The sequence below is a fragment of the Aegilops tauschii genome, chromosome 1, assembly GCF_002575655.3.
Source record: "Aegilops tauschii subsp. strangulata cultivar AL8/78 chromosome 1, Aet v6.0, whole genome shotgun sequence".
In the NCBI taxonomy this organism is placed as follows: Eukaryota; Viridiplantae; Streptophyta; class Magnoliopsida; order Poales; family Poaceae; genus Aegilops; species Aegilops tauschii.
Genome location: NC_053035.3, coordinates 345,048,804 through 345,067,835, shown reverse-complemented (window position 1 = coordinate 345,067,835; position 19,032 = coordinate 345,048,804). Strand labels below are relative to the sequence as shown.

General features: G+C 48.8%; 3 protein-coding genes across 3 annotated transcripts; 1 reads left to right on the top strand and 2 right to left on the bottom strand.

The window, feature by feature from the left end:
* Window positions 1-586: 586 nt before the first annotated feature.
* LOC109780101 (pre-mRNA-splicing factor ATP-dependent RNA helicase DEAH1-like) lies at window positions 587-4,008 on the top strand. Its single transcript, XM_020338687.4, has one exon. The coding sequence runs from the start codon at window positions 725-727 to the stop codon at window positions 3,908-3,910; it is 3,186 nt and encodes a 1,061-aa protein (XP_020194276.1). The 5' UTR covers window positions 587-724; the 3' UTR covers window positions 3,911-4,008.
* A 139-nt stretch (window positions 4,009-4,147) lies between these two features.
* LOC109780107 (cyclin-dependent kinase C-2) lies at window positions 4,148-8,412 on the bottom strand. Its single transcript, XM_020338694.4, has 12 exons — window positions 8,180-8,412; window positions 8,003-8,084; window positions 7,831-7,921; window positions 7,707-7,736; window positions 7,480-7,592; window positions 7,331-7,403; window positions 7,112-7,232; window positions 6,901-7,018; window positions 5,360-5,499; window positions 5,205-5,262; window positions 4,985-5,055; window positions 4,148-4,856 (listed from the first exon to the last, which is right to left on the bottom strand). The coding sequence occupies exons 1-12, from the start codon at window positions 8,287-8,289 to the stop codon at window positions 4,325-4,327; spliced, it is 1,539 nt and encodes a 512-aa protein (XP_020194283.1). The 5' UTR covers window positions 8,290-8,412; the 3' UTR covers window positions 4,148-4,324.
* A 4,340-nt stretch (window positions 8,413-12,752) lies between these two features.
* Window positions 12,753-17,252, bottom strand: LOC109780106 (uncharacterized). The gene is made up of 6 exons (XM_020338693.4): window positions 16,706-17,252; window positions 15,324-16,172; window positions 15,053-15,247; window positions 14,812-14,966; window positions 13,933-14,043; window positions 12,753-13,105 (listed from the first exon to the last, which is right to left on the bottom strand). The coding sequence occupies exons 1-6, from the start codon at window positions 16,892-16,894 to the stop codon at window positions 13,039-13,041; spliced, it is 1,566 nt and encodes a 521-aa protein (XP_020194282.1). The 5' UTR covers window positions 16,895-17,252; the 3' UTR covers window positions 12,753-13,038.
* Between the last annotated feature and the right edge of the window lie 1,780 nt (window positions 17,253-19,032).

The window sequence follows — 19,032 nt, the reverse complement described above, 5'->3', positions numbered from 1 at the left end:
ATATGCAGATGAGCTTTTCTAAGATCAGCTGGCTGACGGCTAGCGGCCTCCCTATGGTATACATTATTATCATTTCATTTTAACGATTATCATTTAGATACAACTAGCCTACTAAAACATCATATATGTTGGAACGGAGGTACTCTCTCCGTTCTAAAATAGATGACCCAACTTTACAAAGCTTGGTCATCTATTTTAGAACCGAGGGAGTAGTAGATACTACATGAAACCCTCGGTAGGACTACGGATCCCTACATGTGTGAAGCGAGAGAAGTTCCAACCCTTCAAGCCAATCCACCGCGTGTCCTGTGGACCGGAGTCAACTAATGGTATTCAATTCATGTCGGTCAAGCTGTTGTTTCTTGAAGATCAAGAAAGCCAACGTTTCTTGAATTTCGTCGAACTTGAGCCAAAAACATCGAGTCGGCCTGCAACGCCGACGTCCAGCAATACGAAGGGCTGGGATCTAGGCAGCTCCTTCCGGCGGAGCCACGGATTCCCAACTCACTGCCGAGTCGGTTTGGAACCGCCATAGCCAGCTTCCGATCACGTACACAAATCAAATCAAAATAATTAAAGACCCATCAGCGGAAGCACGGATAAAGCGGTCGCACGTTTACCCCTTCCTTCGGAACCGACTCTGCTCTCCCGGCGAGGCGGCGGCGTCGCGGTCGCGGCCGGGGTCGACGAGAGCGCGGTGTGTCCGTGTTCGGCCGGTCACGCCATGTCGAGCGAGGAGGGCCAGCTCAAGACGCGGGTGTCCGACCGTCTGATGGCGCTCGTGGGCTACTCCGAGGTCATGGTGGTGCGCCTGGTTCTCCGCCTCGCGCGGGAGAGCGCCTCGGCGGCCGACCTCGCGGCGCGCCTCGTCGACCTCGCCGGCCTCCCCTCCTCCGCCGACACCGTCGCCTTCGCGGAGGACGTGCACGCCATGTTCCCCCGCCAGGGCTCCCGCGTCAGCGAGTACCGGAAGCAGGTGCAGGAGGCGGCGGCGTTCGCCAAGAGGCAGAGCGCCTTCAAGCTGCTCGACGATGAGGACGATGTCGCTGAAGACGCCGGCGCCACCGCCATCGACACCGCGTCGTCCTCTAACACCAACAGCAACAAGCGTTTCAGGCAGAAGGCCGCGAGCCAAGGGGACGACGACGGCGAGGAGGAGGCGACTGTAATGCGCGATTCTGGGCGGAAAGTGCGAGCGCGGCGTGCTCCCGCGAAGGACGGCGGCAATTCTTGTGGGGAGGAACTAGAGGAGATGGACCGTGACCAGATCGAGAAGGCTCAGCTCGACCAGCACATCAGAGAACGCGACGCGGCCAGCACTAGGAAACTGACGGACCGGAAGCCGTCCAAGCGAGAACAGGGCGAGCTCGCCCGGCGGTCCGAGGCGATGGACAGGGGCGACACCTCGGAGCTCAGGACGGCCTCGCGGCAGGCCTACCTGGAAAAGCGGAAGAAGATGAAGGTGGAGGAGATGCGAGACGAGATCGTCGACAACGAGCTCATCTTCGACGGCGTGAAGATGACCAACGCCGAAGAGCGGGAATTCAGGCGCAAGAAGGAAATCTACGACCTTGTCAAGGACCGCGTCGGAAAGGACGCCGACGCCGGCGAATACTACAGGATGCCAGAGGCATACGATGCCGCAGAAAACGTGGATCAGGCCAAGCGGTTCGCCGTTCCGAGGCAACGGTACGATGACCCCGAGGCGGCGGCGAGAGACGGCAAGAGGAGCAATTTCTTCTCGGAGCAGGAGGCCTGGGAAGAGCAGCAGATAAGGAAGTCTCGGCTGCACTTTGGATCAGGTGATGGTGTCCCGGCTGGCGGCGGCTACGAGCTCGTGTTGGAAGACATGGTCGACTTCGTCAAGTCGACGGTGCAGGCCGGCGCCGAGCCGGACGGCGAGATGGACGAACTGGCCGAGGCCGTCGACGCCAAGGTCACATTACAGCGGGAGCTGCAGAACGAGAGGAAGAATCTGCCCGTGTACAAGTTCAAGGACGATCTGCTCAAGGCCATCGAGAAGTACCAGGTGCTGATCATCGTCGGAGAGACCGGCTCCGGCAAGACCACGCAGATACCGCAGTACCTCCACGAGGCCGGGTACACGGCCAAGGGGAAGAAGATCGCGTGCACGCAGCCGCGGCGCGTGGCGGCGATGAGCGTGGCGGCGAGGGTGGCGCAGGAGCTGGGCGTCAAGCTCGGGCACGAGGTCGGCTACTCCATCAGGTTCGAGGACTGCACCTCGGACAAGACGATGATCAAGTACATGACGGACGGGATGCTCCTGCGGGAGTTCCTCGGCGAGCCGGACCTGGCGAGCTACAGCATGGTGATCGTGGACGAGGCGCACGAGCGCACGCTCTCCACCGACATCCTCTTCGGCCTGGTCAAGGACATTGCGCGCTTCCGGCCGGACGTGAAGCTGCTCATCTCCAGCGCAACGCTCAACGCCGAGAGGTTCAGCGACTTCTTCGACGAGGCCCCCATCTTCAAGATCCCCGGGAGACGGTACAAGGTGGACATCCACTACACCACGGCGCCGGAGGCGGACTACATCGCCGCCGCAGTGGTCACGGTCCTGCAGCTGCACGTCAAGCAGCCCGCCGGCGACATCCTGCTGTTCCTCACGGGGCAGGAGGAGATCGAGACGGTGGAAGAGCTGCTGAAGCAGAAGATGATGACGGTCGGCAGCAAGATTGCGGAGCTGGTGATCTGCCCGATCTACGCGAACCTGCCCACCGAGCTCCAGGGCAAGATCTTCGAGCCGACGCCGGAGGGCGCCCGCAAGGTGGTCCTGGCCACCAACATCGCCGAGACGTCGCTGACCATCGACGGGATCAAGTACGTGATCGACCCGGGCTTCTGCAAGCTCAAGTCGTACAACCCGCGCACGGGCATGGAGTCGCTGCGCGTGGAGCCCATCTCCAAGGCGTCGGCGGACCAGCGCGCCGGCCGGTCGGGGCGCACGGGCCCGGGCAAGTGCTTCCGCCTCTTCACGGAGTACAACTTCAGGCACGACCTGGACGACGACACGGTCCCGGAGATCCAGAGGAGCAACCTGGCCAACGTGGTGCTGCGGCTCAAGGCGCTGGGCATCAACGACCTGGTGGGCTTCGACTTCATGGACCCCCCGGCGTCGGAGGCGCTGCTCAAGGCCCTCGAGGAGCTCTTCGCCCTCGGCGCGCTCAACAGCCGCGGCGAGCTCACCAAGACCGGGAGGCGGATGGCGGAGTTCCCCCTGGACCCCATGCTCTCCAAGGCCATCGTGGCGTCGGAGAAGTACGGGTGCTCCGAGGAGGTGGTGACCATCGCGGCCATGCTGTCGGCCGGGAAAGCCTTCTTCTACCGGCCCAAGGACAAGCTGGTGCTCGCCGACACGGCGCGGCAGGCCTTCCACGCGGGCAACGTCGGCGACCACGTGGCGCTGCTCAACGTGTACAACGCGTGGAGGGAGTCGGGCTACTCGTCGCAGTGGTGCCGCGAGAACTTCGTGCAGCCGCGCACCATGAAGCGCGCGCGGGACGTGCGGGACCAGCTGGAGGCGCTGCTGGAGCGGGTGGAGATCGAGCACTGCTCCGGCGCCGGCGACCTCGACGGGATAAGGAAGGCGGTCACGGCGGGGTACTTCCGCAACGCCGCGCGGCGGCAGAAGGACGGGTCGTACCGTGCCGTCAAGAGCCGGCAGACGGTGTTCGTGCACCCGAGCTCCGGGACGGCGGAGCTGCCGCCGACGTGGGTGGTGTACCATGAGCTGGTGCTGACCAGGAAGGAGTACATGCGGCAGGTGACGGAGCTCAAGCCGGAGTGGCTGCTCGAGATCGCGCCGCACTATTACCAGCGCAAGGACATCGACGGGCACGAGCCAAAGAAGAAGGCCAAGGAGAAAGGTCCAGCGACGAGGCAGACCTGAACCTCGACAATATTTCAACCTAGAAATCCTGGAATTCAATTTTGTGTATAAAGATTATTCTCTCCATTTCAAATTAATTTTAGTATGTCCCCAAATAAGCTTCTTTTAAGTGTATAAACAAATTCTAACATCTACAGCAACAAATATATTTTATGATGAATCTAATGAAACTAATTTGGTATATAAATAGTTGATCACACTTAAAATTAGTAGGACAAAACTAAAACTTCCCAAGTATAATTAACCCATAGATAAATGACATTAATTATATCAAGCCCAGCAAAAAGGCACATCAGTTAAATTAAAGTATCAGTGCATAGGTTTCCACTTATCATGGGCAATTCCTACATGCCATGGCCTTCTCGAAAAAGAAAAAGAAATCTACATGACATGGTATTGTTGAGATGCTACATACTATTGCCAGTTTCCATACTGCTGCTGCTGGTTTCGAGAGCCAGCTTGTGGGGGATAATTTGGCCCCCGGCCTGGGCCGCCAGGACCATAAGGACCGGCTTGTGGAAAGTTTGGAGCACCACCATAGCCACCGCTGCTGCCACCACCCCTTGGGCCACCGCCAGGGTACGGAGGAGGCCCTCGACCTTGTTGAGGGGGATAAGGGCCACTGCCATAGCCGCCACCTTGCCCTCCACGGTTCGGATACCCTCCACCACCTTGGTTCCCGCCCGGTGGGTACCTGTTTGGCCCTCCTGGCCCTCGGGGCTTTCCATAGTGATGATTTGACCCAGATGCCATTGGTGGATGCGGGTTGTTGGTAGGCTGGGCTGGCCTTATTTGATGGCCTGATTGCTGGATTGGGGGCAAACGGGCATGAGGAGGCTGAGAATGATGCGTCTTTTGCCGCTTTGCAGCAGCATCATCAGCTTGCCGCTGCTGTTGACGTCTTTTCTTGGTCTGATATTCATGTGAAGCCTCATACTTTGGCAAGCTGCATCAGCAAACACAAAAGGAAAACGGACATCAATTAATTAATCATAGTGGGGTATGTCTTAATAGAACTTAGGATGATTATGGCAAGCCACGAGTCAGGGAACGGAAAAGGCCTACGAGCATCACCTTTTAGGATCACATGGTAGGGGATCAGTCCAGAAATATTCAGAATCAAGAGCTTCATTTGCAGATATCCTCTGGAGAGTGCAAGTCATGTCAAATTATGGTTGAATAATAAAAAGAATTGGCAGTTAAAAAAACATGAACAAACAAGCCAGGCTCACAAACTTTTTGCATATCAAAGCATATATAAATGTAAGCAAACACCAAAAAGAAGCAACTATACCTTTGACGGGTCCAGTGTTAACATCCTCTCCAGCAGATCCAGAGCATGAAAATCAAAACTAGAACCCCACAAAGTAAGCAAACACTCTTCCGAAAGGGCAACTGAGCAAGCTTCAAGTACAAAATGATAAGAGAAGTATAATACATAGTACTTACTGTTTAAAAGCATCCTTAACATGCCTCTTCAATTGGCGGGGAGGCTTCAAATTATTATACCACGGCATTTTTGTCACACCCGGCCAAATCAATTCGTCAGGGGTACCACAAAGCTCAAATATTTTGGTCAGTTGGTCTGGCTGCACAAAATATCAGAGACAACGGATTACTCGCGATTGCAGTAGACTACAAGTTCAAGCTTGGAACAAATCAACAAATATACTTAGTGCTAGGTGATTCCAGATACTGACTGAAAGTGCCTCAAAGTAAAAAAAAACAGCTGGGCTAGACAGGGAGCAACTATATTTTTACAACCACGAAAAGAACCACGCAGATTTTGAAGAAATTAAGAGTAAAGATGAAGGAGGACGGAGGAGTTAAGTTTATGTTTCTCTTGGCAAAGCAGAGAAGCATTCCCTAACTTACAAAACATTTACAATGAGATTGGTGCACTTCTATTTTCACATAATAGGGTTACTACAAGAATGGAATCTGTTTCCCTACTGTAACCAAGTTTAAATGTACAGCTAAAGATTATTGTAGATATGGAGAATTTTGTAAGAGTTTCCGAACTAACAAGAGCAACATTTGCACATAACAGGAGTACAAACATAGTAGTTGTTTTTCCTTCCATAACCAAGTTAAAATGTCTAGCTTCACATGGCTAGATATTAACCCAAGTAGGATTTGTTGTAGGATATATATCCAACAGTGTACAATATCTGGAAGATATTCCCCGAGTAGTACAAAAATAGTAGGATGTGTTGCCGTCAGATGGATATGGATAAACAGGATAATTTTGCAACATTGCACAATCTCTAGTACTCCAACTCCGCCTATGTCTTCTAGGCATAGCCGGTCCCAAGCCCGGGTAAAGGAGGAGGGTTGTGATAGGCTTGGCGAGCCAACGTAAAAACTAGCCAGTCCCATAGGTATGAAACCCAATTGAGCGAGAGTAGTACTAGGATGGGTGACCTCCTGGGAAGTCCTCGTGAAAGGGTTTCATATCTAAGGGTTGTGATAGGCTTGGCGAGCCAACGTAAAAACTAGCCAGTCTTTTGGGTATGAAACCCATTTGGGCGAGAGTAGTACTAGGATGGGTGACCTCCTGGGAAGTCCTCGTGAAAGGGTTTCATATCTAGCCTACCCCAACTTGTTTGGGATAAAAGGCTTCGTAAGTAAGTAAGTAAGCACAATCTCTAGTACTCCCCAGGTGTGTTACACATGGCTGCTAGTTTCTCTTTACCTAAATGCTCTAGCTTCACATCATGACATATATTCCAAGTCTCTTCATAATCATAAAAATGATTCTTACACTATTTAGGTTTGAGAACTAAATGAATTAAAGATATTCAATTGATAATAAGTATATTCCAAGTCTCTCGATATTCATATTCAATTGATAATAAATTAAAGATATTCCAAGTCTCTTCATAATCATAACATTATGTATTTGACAGCTAATAGGAATTATGATAATAACTAAACTCATCACAGCAATTGATAAAAATAATCTGTCCAACACCTTTAGAAAACCATACCTCATTCTTTCCAGGCAGTATTGGCTTTCCATTGAGAAGCTCTGCAAAAATACAACCCACCGACCACATGTCCACCGCTGGCCCATATTTTGTGCTTCCTAGCAGCAACTCTGGAGGTCTGAAATCATTAACCCAACAAAAGAGTCAGCAAGATCCAATTACAAACACTGCACTAGACAACTTGCAAGACAAAAGGATAACACTGCAATACCTGTACCACAGAGTGATCACACGGTTAGTGAGGTTTGCGTTATGATCACTCGAAAATGATCTTGCTAGGCCAAAATCAGCCAGTTTTAAGTTACCCTCGTTGTCTATCAAGAGGTTAGATCCTGCAGGAGTAAATTTTGATACATGATTAGCATAAAAACAACGAAGTCACTGTCACAACATAACGCCCAAATTCATGCAAATTGTCTGCAATAGATACCTTTAATATCACGATGCAGAACTTGATTGATATGGCAATAGTGAAGGCCCGTGAGGAGTTGCTTCATGTAGCACTGGTACATGACATTACATCAGGACCTACACTTGTAGCAACCAGTACCATCATCATACACTTATGGATGGTTTTACCTTAATCTGTGGAATGGTGAAGCGCATCCCAGGCTTATCAGCCAACCCAGTCAAGTCATGGTCCATGTACTCAAAGACCATGTAAATGCTCCCTTTGTACTTGTTGCCATCGACTATGGAACAACAACACGACAGGTCAAATGGCAAAACTAGGCAACGGACCATTCATTTTAGTTTTTTGAGAGAAGAATCAGAAACACTAATATCGTTCTTAAAAAGAACCGTACTTTGCTTCCCCTGCTCGTCTCTGTCCGGCCCTGCAAGAATCAATCCAATCCATTAGTCCTCTGGACGCAGGCGGTTAACAACCAAACATGATGTTCTTCTGATTCGTGGGATGATTAGTCGAACCTGGGGATGTGACGATCTCCTTGAGCTGGATGACGTTCTGGTGGTGCAGCTTCTTGAGGATTTTGATCTCGCGGATGGCCGTGATAGGGAACTGCGTCGAATCGAGAAAAGAAAGCCTCAGAGCCAAGAACATCATTTAGGAAAATAGAGAGACGCAACAAAGGATACTTACGCCCTCGCGCTCGTTGTCCATGCGGATCTTCTTGAGCGCGACGATCTCCTTGGTCTCCGTCTCCTTGGCCATGAACACTTGCCTGGCAACAACAAAGACGACGCAGCCGAATCAGACCGACGCATAGGCGTTTCGCGGGATTGAGGGATTGGGATTGAGGGGACGATAGGCGCTTACCCGTATGTGCCCTCCCCGATCTGCTCGAGCTTCTCGAAGCAGTCGACGCCGCGGGAGCCCCACGACGGGTAGTTGTCGAGGTTGAGCTGCCCCGGCGCCGCCGTCGCCATGGCTTCCGGCGCTTTCCCCTCGCGGCGGGTTAGGGTTTAGGGGACGCGACGCGAGGATTGGGTTGGTGGGGGCGTGGGAAAGGAAAGGAACGGGGCCGAAGAGGGGTGTGGTCTGGACTCTGAAGCCTGAACAAGTCGAGTCTGGTTGGTTGTCAAGCTTCAATCGTGGCCGTTCGTTTTCGGGGTTGTCGTGTGATGAGATTGGACACGTTCGTGTTTCGGTGTTTCTATATATCTTTTTTTTTCTTTTTCCCGATTATATTAGATTAGATAGAAAGACAGAAAGTTATCATAAAAAAGATAGAAAGACAGAAGTTCAAAAAAAAGATATAAAGACAGAATATTCTGCAATTTTTTCTAAAAAAATAAAGTGTAACATTACAAGCATGTCAAGTTTCAAATTTAAGCTCAGATTTATTTACTTGGACCTACGAAAAACAAACTCAACATCCTTTTCAATAATTTTCACATTTTCACAGGTATCAGCTTCTTAGTTACTGAATTCGGTTTTTTCATAGCTTCAAATGTGAAATTGAACCTGAATTTCTAAAACATGGGAATTTGAAAAACGCAACAGTGAAATGGCATGCCATCTTTGATGTTTACGACTTTGCATGTGTGTTTGAGAGATTCTTTGTACCGTACGATTTTCATGTATGTGGTACTTCCTTCACAAAGGTTTAAATTCAATTAGGGTAAGAACTTGGGTTTGAGGTTGTGCTAGAAATTTGCACTACTAGCGGGTAGTGGCGCGACGGCACGCCGTACCCGTGAAAGAGCCTATCCAGATGCTTGTTGTTGGTTTGGCAAGAAAAAAACATTTGTGTAAAACGTCGCATGATCAAACTTTTGTTAGCCCTTTGTCGAGCTTACTGTATATCAACTGATGGTCTCAGTACATGTCATGGTAAATATGAAAAGGAAGTTTATGCTTCGGTAGAAGTAGTCACTTTTTATCTAAGGTCTGAAACGACCCTAAACATCTAAAAAATTGTCCCAATTTTAAAATCCTTACAAACAATGAAAAGTAAGCACTGCCTAGCATCGAACAGTTACTTTAGAGCAGCTCCAATGGGGCGACCCATTTCATCCGCCGCTGTCCATTTGGGTCGGCGCGGACAGAAAAGTCGGCCCAACGCGCCGACCCAAACGGACGCGCGTCCGCTTTTCGTCCGCGGGCGACCCATTCCCGGCCCATTTTTTAGTCGGATTTGCGTCGGCGCGGACACGTGACTGACGCGTGCACGCCCGCCTTCTCCTCTCCCCGGGCCCGCTGGTCGGTGGCTCATTGGCCTCCCCCACCCCCCAGCCAACAGCAACCCTCACCCGCCTCCTTCGTCGCCGACGCCGTCGCCCTTTTTTGCCGGCGACTCTGCCAGCTGCCGTCGCCTTCACATCCGCCCAGCAACGCCGCTCACTCCCCCCGCCACCGTCGTCTTGCCGTCGGGGAGCAAAATGTTTCCCACCGCCGCTCCCCCCCAACCGCACAGCCGCCCGCGACCAAGAGGCCGCCTCGCCGCCCCGGCCAGATCCTCACCGGCACGCTCGTCGGACGCCGGCCCACTCGTCGGACGTCGGCAGGGCAGCTAGCTGGTCCGTGCGCGCCGCAACTCCCCTCGCCGTCCGTCTCCTTCTTCGACGCCTGCAAGCTGTTCGACAGTTTGCTAAGGTATGAAAATGGACTCCGCCGATGAGTTTTTTTCCCATAATTTCCTTTGCGACTCCGACGACGAGGAGGAGATATTGGCTGCCGTGTTGGTCCATCACCACCTCAACAACCAGCGGCCGTTGTTTCGTGGCTCCATTCCGGGCCACCTTCTGGCGTTGAATCGCAACCGAGAGAGCGGGCATTTCCTTCGTTGGAAGGACTACTTTGATACAACAAATCCGTTGTTCAAACATCAAAAATTCCGCCGCCGTTTCCGTATGAGTAGGCATCTTTTCAACCGTATTAGAGAGGGGGTGGTCGGCTATGATGACTATTTCGAGTGCAAAGAGGATGCCGTCGGCAAGATCGGTTTCTCCTCTTATCAGAAATGCACTGCCGCCATCCGAATGCTTGCATACGGAGTGCCCGGTGATCTCATTGACGAGTACGTCCGTATGAGTGAGTCTACATGCCTAGTGTCCCTGTATAAGTTCTGCAAGGCTGTTATTGCTGTGTTTGGCCCTGAGTACTTGAGAGAGCCGACAGCTGAAGATACAGCCCGTTTGTTGGCGATGAATGCCAGAAGGGGCTTCCCAAGGATGCTTGGCAGCATAACTGCATGCACTGGGAGTAGAAGAACTGTCCTTCTGCTTGGCAAGGGCAGTATAAGGGACATGTCAGGGCTTGCACTGTCATATTAGAGGCCGTGGCGTCTCAAGATCTCTCGATCTGGCACTCTTTCTTTGGCATGGCTGGATCACACAATGATATCAATGTGCTTCAGCGCTCGCCGGTGTTTGCTAGGCTTGCCGAAGGCAACAGACCACCGGTGAACTTTACTGTCAACGGACACAACTACAATTAAGGATGCTACCTGGGTGACGGGATCTATCCTCAGTGGACCACTATTGTCAAGACAATACCCAACCCTGTCGGAGAGAAGAGGAAAAGATTTGCCCAGGAGCAAGAGAGTGCCAGGAAGGATGTCGAGCGTGCCTTTGGTGTTTTGCAACCTCGATGGGGCATCGTTCGGTATCCTGCTAATATCTGAAGCACGCAGAAACTATGGAAGGTGATGACTGCTTGTGTGATCATGCACAATATGATCGTAGAAGACGAGCGCCCGGAACGTCTGTACGATCAAGGGTTTCAGTTTCAGGGTGAGAATGTTGTGCCTGAGCATGGAGTAGCGGCAACATTTGAACAGTTTTCATGAAGACATGCGTGATTGGGAAACTCACGTGCAGCTGCAAAATGATTTGGTTGAGCATACGTGAGCTCATATTGGCAACCAATAGATGTATCTTCTTTTATTCATTTGCAAAACTATGTGAAACATTTTTATTTGTATCCGGCTTGTAAAACTATAATATTTTTATTCGGTAAAACTATGTTATTTGACAATATGTTTGAATGCAAATCAATGTAAATATTGGGCGGCCAGCCAGCCACGCCGGCACATATGGGTCGACGCGTTGGGCGCGCTGCCGACCCAAATCTAAAAGAGGACGGACGCTGAGTGGGCGGCCGATCCAAACGGACAAAATGCGGACGAAATCACCGTCCGTTTGGGTTCGCCCGTTGGAGTTGCTCTTATGCCGTCCCATTTTACATCACGGTCTTGTTCCATTTTCAATGAAAACAGAATCAGGGGCGCTGCCCCTGAAGATCATTCATTTTACATCATGGTCCTTTGGAAGGCTGGTACAATCATTCTGTGCATTGGTCAAAGGTGTCTAGCATTCTACAATACAAATTAAGCCAAAATGAAAACAATCAGCGTACAAATATACTTTGTCACCTCTTAAGCCCCCCCCCCCCCCCCCCGGCCCCACCCCCCAGGATAATCAGGGAGATGATGCGAAAAACAAATTTCTCAAATTTAACACCCTCAACAAATACTCCTATGTGTGGCCTCTCTCCACTTATGTTCTGAACTATGGGCTCATGATTATCTTGCTTGAATCATAAAAGGACATATTTGAGATGAGTATCAATAGAAACCAATAGCCTAACGATAAACAATTTGACACATCTCTATGTTCTACTCCCTCCGTCCCATAATATAAAATATTATTACATCTCATATACTCACATATTGGATGTAATAACGTTTTATATTATGGGACGCAGGGAGTATTTCTTATTTCTGATGGCAATTAAAAAAATCTTTTATCTAGCTTTTCACATGAAGACGAATTTTAAGGGCAAAAGAGAATTGTTATGTTTAATGAAAATTAGTGCGGAATTGGTGATGGAACAAAATAGCCTTTAGGCCAAGCATAGACAATATAGGTACTGTTATATTTTTTTGTAAAATATCTCATAGTTCATCTTGAAAAAGCATATATTGGCATGTAGCCAACAAACCCCGGTATGACATTAGCAAATACACCATGCTACATAAGAATCTATGGATGCAATCAATAATGAAAAACTAAACAGAGAAGATAGCTTCATTGTTTAACTCTATATAAAGTAATGTTGTAGGCATCATCCTTCATCTGAATTAACCCTTCGGAAAAAGGACAGACACATAGAGCATAACTTTAGGCCGAAAGAGCCGAGCTAGAACCCATAGGCCCAAGTGGCTGTCGCTGCATCAGATTAGTAGTACAAGGGGCAGGACTGAACTTTAATCAGTGAACCGAAAATGAACTACAGTACCTGCCAACTATTTGAATCTTTGCCACCAACCCTCTCTGCCTGGCTCCCTAGACCCCAATTCCCCCCTCTAATCCCCATCTCTCTCTCCCTCTCGACTCGATCTAGGCCCGTGACGCAGCATCTGAAGAGATTGTCAATATCACGCTAATTTCAAACATCACGAAAACGCAAGCCATATATAACCAATATATCAACAGGCTTCACACCACCGTACAACAATCTCAAATTCGCATGGAAGTTCATCGCTTATAATGGGATGACCGCCACGCAAATTTGCTAAAACATACAGGAGCATCCTGAGTTGTTCAGACCAGGCTAGTGAAGATCGAATCGCGCCCGCAACATTCTGCGGGCTCTGTTCCGCTGGATCGAAGAACCGTGTCCGAAGCTCCATTTTTTCTCGCAAGAAGCTGGATCCTTAAGAGATAAAAGAATCAGCTGAATTTCCCTATGCTCGACGAATCAGATCGGCAGACATCACCACGACAGAGTGGACAAACCCTACAAATACATGACATAGGTTCAGCTTAGCACAGAAATAAATACTGATACGGGGTACTGCAAAAAATTAACTGATGCCTACTGTATGAAACAAAAGAAACTCAGGAAGAACAAACTTTTGAAGAAATTTCCCAACAGTTAGAAGCCAAGTTATCTCTTAAATACGAGTTAGGGGAATCGGTATTAATTTTAAGTTATGTTTGGAAGAAAACTTCTCATCTTTTGAATTAAAAAACTCAAACTGCATAAATGTAAGCACCCAAACTTATTTACTTCTATTATTCTGAAAGATTTAAAACACAGCTACTTTTTAAGTTCACTGATTGCTAGGCGATGAAACATTTCAAAGACAGCCTTCAATCACACAACATTCACGTGAAAACACATTTAATTCTGTAATACAGATAGATTCACTGCTCGCGAGGTGTGACTATACCCCATAATGTCTATCGGTAAGTCTAGTCTCCGCCTCTTCGACACAGCATAAGGATGATATTTATCGATTTTATCATCAAATATTAATGCTGTAATACATCTCTATTATCTGGTCATACTGGCAGTAAGATTTAAATGTACCCATCAAAGAATCGTACATCTTAGTTTATGGTTGAACTTCGTAGTTCGAACAAAATCCCCAAAAGTTGCCCAAAAATCATTTACCAGAAAATAAGTTTTTCAAGTATGCAGCTCTTCCTTCAGAGAACGCCGATTGTCATGTTAGACAGCGTGTCAAGTAATAGTATAGAGCTCTCGTACCAAGGAAATTATCATATCATGTTGAATCAATCTTTTCCTTGATCTGAATTGGTAGGTTTCATGAACAATACCTGTGAATCTCTTTCAGCCACTTATCTACACATGTTAGATGAAACTCATGATTGCATGGAAGTATGCGAACACAGTCTCCCTCTTCATATTCGACAAGGCAAATGTAGCATCTGCATTGTGCAGAAGGAATGGGAATAAATAATAAATAAATAGACATTGCTGTTTAGATTTACTCAGTACATATCTACTAACATAAAAAAAACTGAAAAAGAATGTTAACAAACAGGTAAACGGACATATAGTGCCAAACACTCCACTGTCTTAAAACTGAAAAAGAACCAGCAGCTTAAATGGCAACTGTACAATCCACATGCACAACCGAGGCTCAGGATCTTGCTTAGGGTGTTATATGCATTCTTTATAATTATATACAGTCCAAAGCACATTCTATTGAACAGTCCAAAGCACATTTTTTAATAATTATATATATTCTGCTTCCCTGCACTTAATATTCAATTATAAATGCCCACAGGTGTCTTTCCAGTCATATGAACTATTTTATCGTGAATGGTAGACTGTAGAATATGAGAAAATTGGAGTCCTCAAGCACCTAAAATATCCCATGTTTGTGTCCAAGAACTTGATTTCTTATCGAATAGCTCGGCTAATTTTGTAATCAAATGGCTCAACTAAGCATGCAGCCACAGTTCAAAGGCAGTAGATCTAGATCCTTTTGTATACTGGATACACAAGCCTCTGCTTCACTTGCAGTCCTTAGAATTATCAGCAACAATAATGTCTATGCACAAGTGAACAAGGGTATTGACATTTAAGGTATACTATCTTCCCATCACGCGCACGCAAGCTACGTTACTGCCCAAATGTGCACCACAGAGTTCTATTAATTAAAGAATTTCAAAACAAGCTTAATGGCTTACTGTGCAGCCTCATCAGTTTGATGTTTCAACGGCTTTCTGTACACCTTGACAGGAAGACTCTCGACGATCTCCTTTGGAGCAGGAACGGATCCAATTGAAGGTAATGATGTCCTTGAGGATAAAGCAGCAGACTGTTGGTGGATTTCATCCAAGACCTACGAGAGGCATAACCATGTGGATGTAAGTTGGCATTTCTCCAAAAGGGAAAACAACACTAACTAGAAAAATGTGCAGCACATACCTCAAAGAGTGCTTCTGCTAGCATAACAATTCTTGATATGCTAGCCCTTGTGCCGGATTCTTCATCAGGATTACCTGGTCGACTGCTTGCCCTGCAGTTGCAATTTCCTGTTCTATGTTGACCAGATAGAATGCATGATCTCTCATGACCTGATAAATTTTCGAACCTGCTGCCCAACCTTTGGAGAGCTCGGACCTGCCAAGAAAGCAAAAGCTATAAATATACAAGCAGGCAAGTCAGAAATGATCAAAATAGTTGAACTGTACACCACCTGAGATCGTATCCTCCTCCTCCTTTCAAGAAAAGCTGATCTGCGCTCAAGAAGATCCCGATTACTGGCCTCTCTTAGAGTTGCAGAGCCAGAGTTGTATGTGCTGTTAGTTGATGAAGGTTCTGGTTGCGGTTCGGAACCTCTGTCTGAATTAGTCCGTTGCATCACAGATGAATCTTGCCTCGTGCTGGCATTTCCTGCGGTCCACACTGGTCTATCATAAAGTGAAGAGGTGAACAAACTATCTGAGAATGGAGTCCTCCTGAGGACCCTGTCACGAAGTCTTCCAACACTAAGTGTTCGGCTAAACCTGACACTGCCTTCAGAAGGTTCCTGGGGTCCAATCCTCCTGTGCGAATGCCTCAAGTTAGCATCTTCAGATTCCAGCAAATTTCTCCTAGCCTGATGAGCCGCTCTAGCTTGCGTTGTGACGCTGTCTCTTAGCATATCCAGACTTGAATAAATCCCAGAAGTCGATGCACCACCTTGTTGAGGGATGTTCGCATCGGAAGGATGGTCCATATTTCCAATACTAGGATTAGCTGAAGAGGAGAGGCCGGTTGACATAATGGAGCATGCCACCGATGATCCCAAGCTGACAGCTCTACTCAGCCCAAAGTTGACACCAAAGCATGGACGCGGCCGGTCAGAAGGATTTGGCGATTGGTCGTCGTCGACTGCGGTCCTGGTAGCAGTGACATTCTGCAATACATCATCATCTTGGTCTCTGTCGGTATCTGACGAAGGAATTGTTCTGACTTCAGTTGGATTCGATTTAGGAGCCGATGAAGCATCTTCATCTGATATGCCAATGTGAGTGAGTGAAGGCGTCTCCCCTCCCTTGCTTGACTGCAAACACAGGAATGTGCCATTTGATTACAAAAGGCAGGATTACTCCAAAGACTACACATATCTTACATTCAACACAATAATCATTCAGAAAATCATCTATACTCATTTCGCAACAAGAAAAACCATGTACATTTGTCATAAGGGAACACAATCATTTTCCAATAACTATATATTCTGGCACATATAATTGAGCAGAATTCACTCATTGTAAAAAGTTATGAATCTACTGGTGAGGCACACTGAACAATCATCTCCCCATTAATAAAAAGAATAATGGCTCGACAACTCTGCAGAAATCCTAGAAGGAAATGGGAGAAGCCAAACTCCCGAACCGAGACTAGAAATGACAGACAGATCAATCACGGACAAAGGCAGGATCTACCACAAAGGAACAGGCACATCCTACATACTGAAACGCTTTCCATTGACCCGATTCGGCAATACAGCCTGTATTATTTTGGACCAAAGGCAGCAACCTATTCCACCAATGGCAAAAAAAAAGGAGAAAACGAAGCGGCAGTCCAGTTTACCTCGACCCCTAGCGGCAGCGGCGGCGGCGGCGCCGGCAGCGAAGAAGAAGCGTCACACTCGGGCGTGAAGCCCCGGAAGCAGGAGTAGCTGGGCAGGCGCATCAGGCTCCTCCCCCTCGGCTTCCCATTCCGCGCCTTGGCCTCGCCGCCGGCCGGCGGCGAAGCGGCCTTGCTGCTCCCAGATCCCATCCCGCGCCTCGCCTCGCCTATAGATCCGCGGATCCCAGCGCCATTGTTTGGATTCCACGCCTCACGCCCGCGTAGGTGGACGTGAAAGCCAGCAAAACAGCAAGCCAAGCAGCTCCTGCTCCCACTACTGCTGCTGCCACTAGCCCTGGCCAGCTTACCCGAGAAGGCTAGGTAAAGAGAAGCGGGCGAGGCGGAGAGGAGAGAGGTGGCTCGGTAAAATTAACGAGGGACTGCAGTGCACCGTCCCTCCTCGGTTTGATTTGATTGGACAGTTGCTACTACTCCTACTCAATCAGGGATTAATAATGGCGTGGAGTTGAGCCTTCGATGAGTGTGCAATAATGCACTTTCCGCCACCACTTTTGGTTACTGTTCCACTTCCCCCTCTATTATTTTCGTTCGTGCGAGAGGACTCTTTGTTAAAAGTGCAACATGTGCGCGAGAGATTCGACATGGGATTTCCGGCAGACATTGCACTTTTTACGTGCAGCGCCAGTAGTATAGTATAGTGCTGTGGAGTAGTAATTGGCGTCTTGATTTGAAATATAAGTATTTTGTCTCTTATCATGTCACAAAGAAACCCGAACAGTCATTTCCTGGACCAGCCTGTAGCTCCGGGTTAAAGCAGGCAAGCAGCAGCAGTACCCCTATCCTAGATGATGTGATGAGTCGAGAAGAGAAGCGGATAAATTGATGGATGGTGGAGGCAGGGCCAGCGGAGCCGCGCAAGATCCAGCGGAGCAGTCAGCCGGGGGGCAGGTGGTCCGTCTGCAGCAGCAGCAGAAGCAGCAGCAGCAGCGCGGGGATCAAAACGGCCCGCACTGCCTCGTCCGCATGTGGAGGCACGAGACGGAGACGAGACCGCGCCGATGACCGCGCTCGGGGCGCCCATCCAGTTGCCACATTCCGGCTTCCCGGCCCCCCTTGCCGCCCGCGCACCACGAGCCGCTCCGCGTGGCCCGGGCCGGGTAGGGGATATGCATCGCTGCCGCCTGTGCGCGCCCGCGCGGCGGATGGCTGGATCGGTCGGGTCCGCGGGCGACGGTTTCGGTTTCAAAACTGTGCTGCCCGTGCCTCGTCTCGTCTGCGTCGGTTTTGTTTCGGCGCTGTGTCAAGGTGTACGGCATACGGGACTCTGCTTGGTTCGTTGCCCCGGCTCGCTCGTGCCGTCTGACGCACCCAGAACGGCTAGTACTAGTTCGTTGCGCTCTGTAGGCAGCTTTGAGGAATTGTCAGGCTTTGAAATGTACGGCGGGGGAACGGTTTGAAGTTTGTGGAATCAAAATGTGTGGCTCTGTTCTGTTTGATGTTTATTTTGCGTGGTAAAATATATTTATTCCAATAATGGGGAATTTTTTTGTTTTGCCACTCTAAATTTTGCCAATTTTCCTTATGTCGCTATAAAATTTGACATTTCACTTTTACCATTCTTAGTTTTTGACAATTATCACAGTTGCCGACACCTCAGAGAAGGCAATATATTTCAACAAACCACCACCGGTCCTTTAGAATGTTGTATTGCCAAGGCCATGCCCTGCATCAGTGCATGAATTTCAGCTTCTAATGCATCATTACAGTTAAAAGAAAGCATGTGAGCAGCAAAAATCGCACTTTCATCCGGCCTTCTTTAAGTCATTCCTGCCGCTGCAGTGCCATCCGCTGGCAAAAACGATCAATCAACTAACAGAGCTACATGAGTGTGTGTGGGGTGGGGGGGGATGTAGTATAGGATCAGGTGTTTTACCATCCTTCATCGGCCTCACATCCTAAAATGGTATTTCTCCCTTCATAAACTCTTCTGTGTTGAATTCGCGAACCAACTTCAAGGAGCGCATATAGCTTTGCAAATACTCTATCGACGCCACTCGTGACGGGGCCTCCTTCCCGTGAACAACATCTGATCGAATGGACCAGATTCTCCATAGGAGGATAATTTTTTTAGATCAATCAACGATTGTATTAAGTCAACTGTGCTGGGGTAAATCACCCATAGCACAAACAGCCACATGGGCCGGTACATCAGACTCCCACTCTAAAAAGTGGTTCGGTTGGTGCATACGCCCTAGTTTAGCAAGCTCGTGCGCTACATTGTTTGCATTCTGATTACAGGCCTTAACCATTTGGTGCGAGAACCACAT

Excerpts from the sequence above, each read along its gene's own strand:
- LOC109780101 (XM_020338687.4), top strand. The coding sequence starts at position 725 with ATGTCGAGCGAGGAGGGCCAGCTCAAGACGCGGGTGTCCGACCGTCTG.
- LOC109780107 (XM_020338694.4), bottom strand. The coding sequence starts at position 8,289 with ATGGCGACGGCGGCGCCGGGGCAGCTCAACCTCGACAACTACCCGTCG. Across the intron at positions 8,085-8,179 it reads ATCGGGGAGGGCACATACGG|GCAAGTGTTCATGGCCAAGG; the intron begins GTAAGCGCCTAT and ends TGTTGTTGCCAG. Across the intron at positions 5,056-5,204 it reads TAACACTGGACCCGTCAAAG|AGGATATCTGCAAATGAAGC; the intron begins GTATAGTTGCTT and ends TGCACTCTCCAG.
- LOC109780106 (XM_020338693.4), bottom strand. The coding sequence starts at position 16,894 with ATGGGATCTGGGAGCAGCAAGGCCGCTTCGCCGCCGGCCGGCGGCGAG. Across the intron at positions 16,173-16,705 it reads CGCTGCCGCTAGGGGTCGAG|TCAAGCAAGGGAGGGGAGAC; the intron begins GTAAACTGGACT and ends CTGTGTTTGCAG. Across the intron at positions 15,248-15,323 it reads GGAGGAGGATACGATCTCAG|GTCCGAGCTCTCCAAAGGTT; the intron begins GTGGTGTACAGT and ends CTTTCTTGGCAG.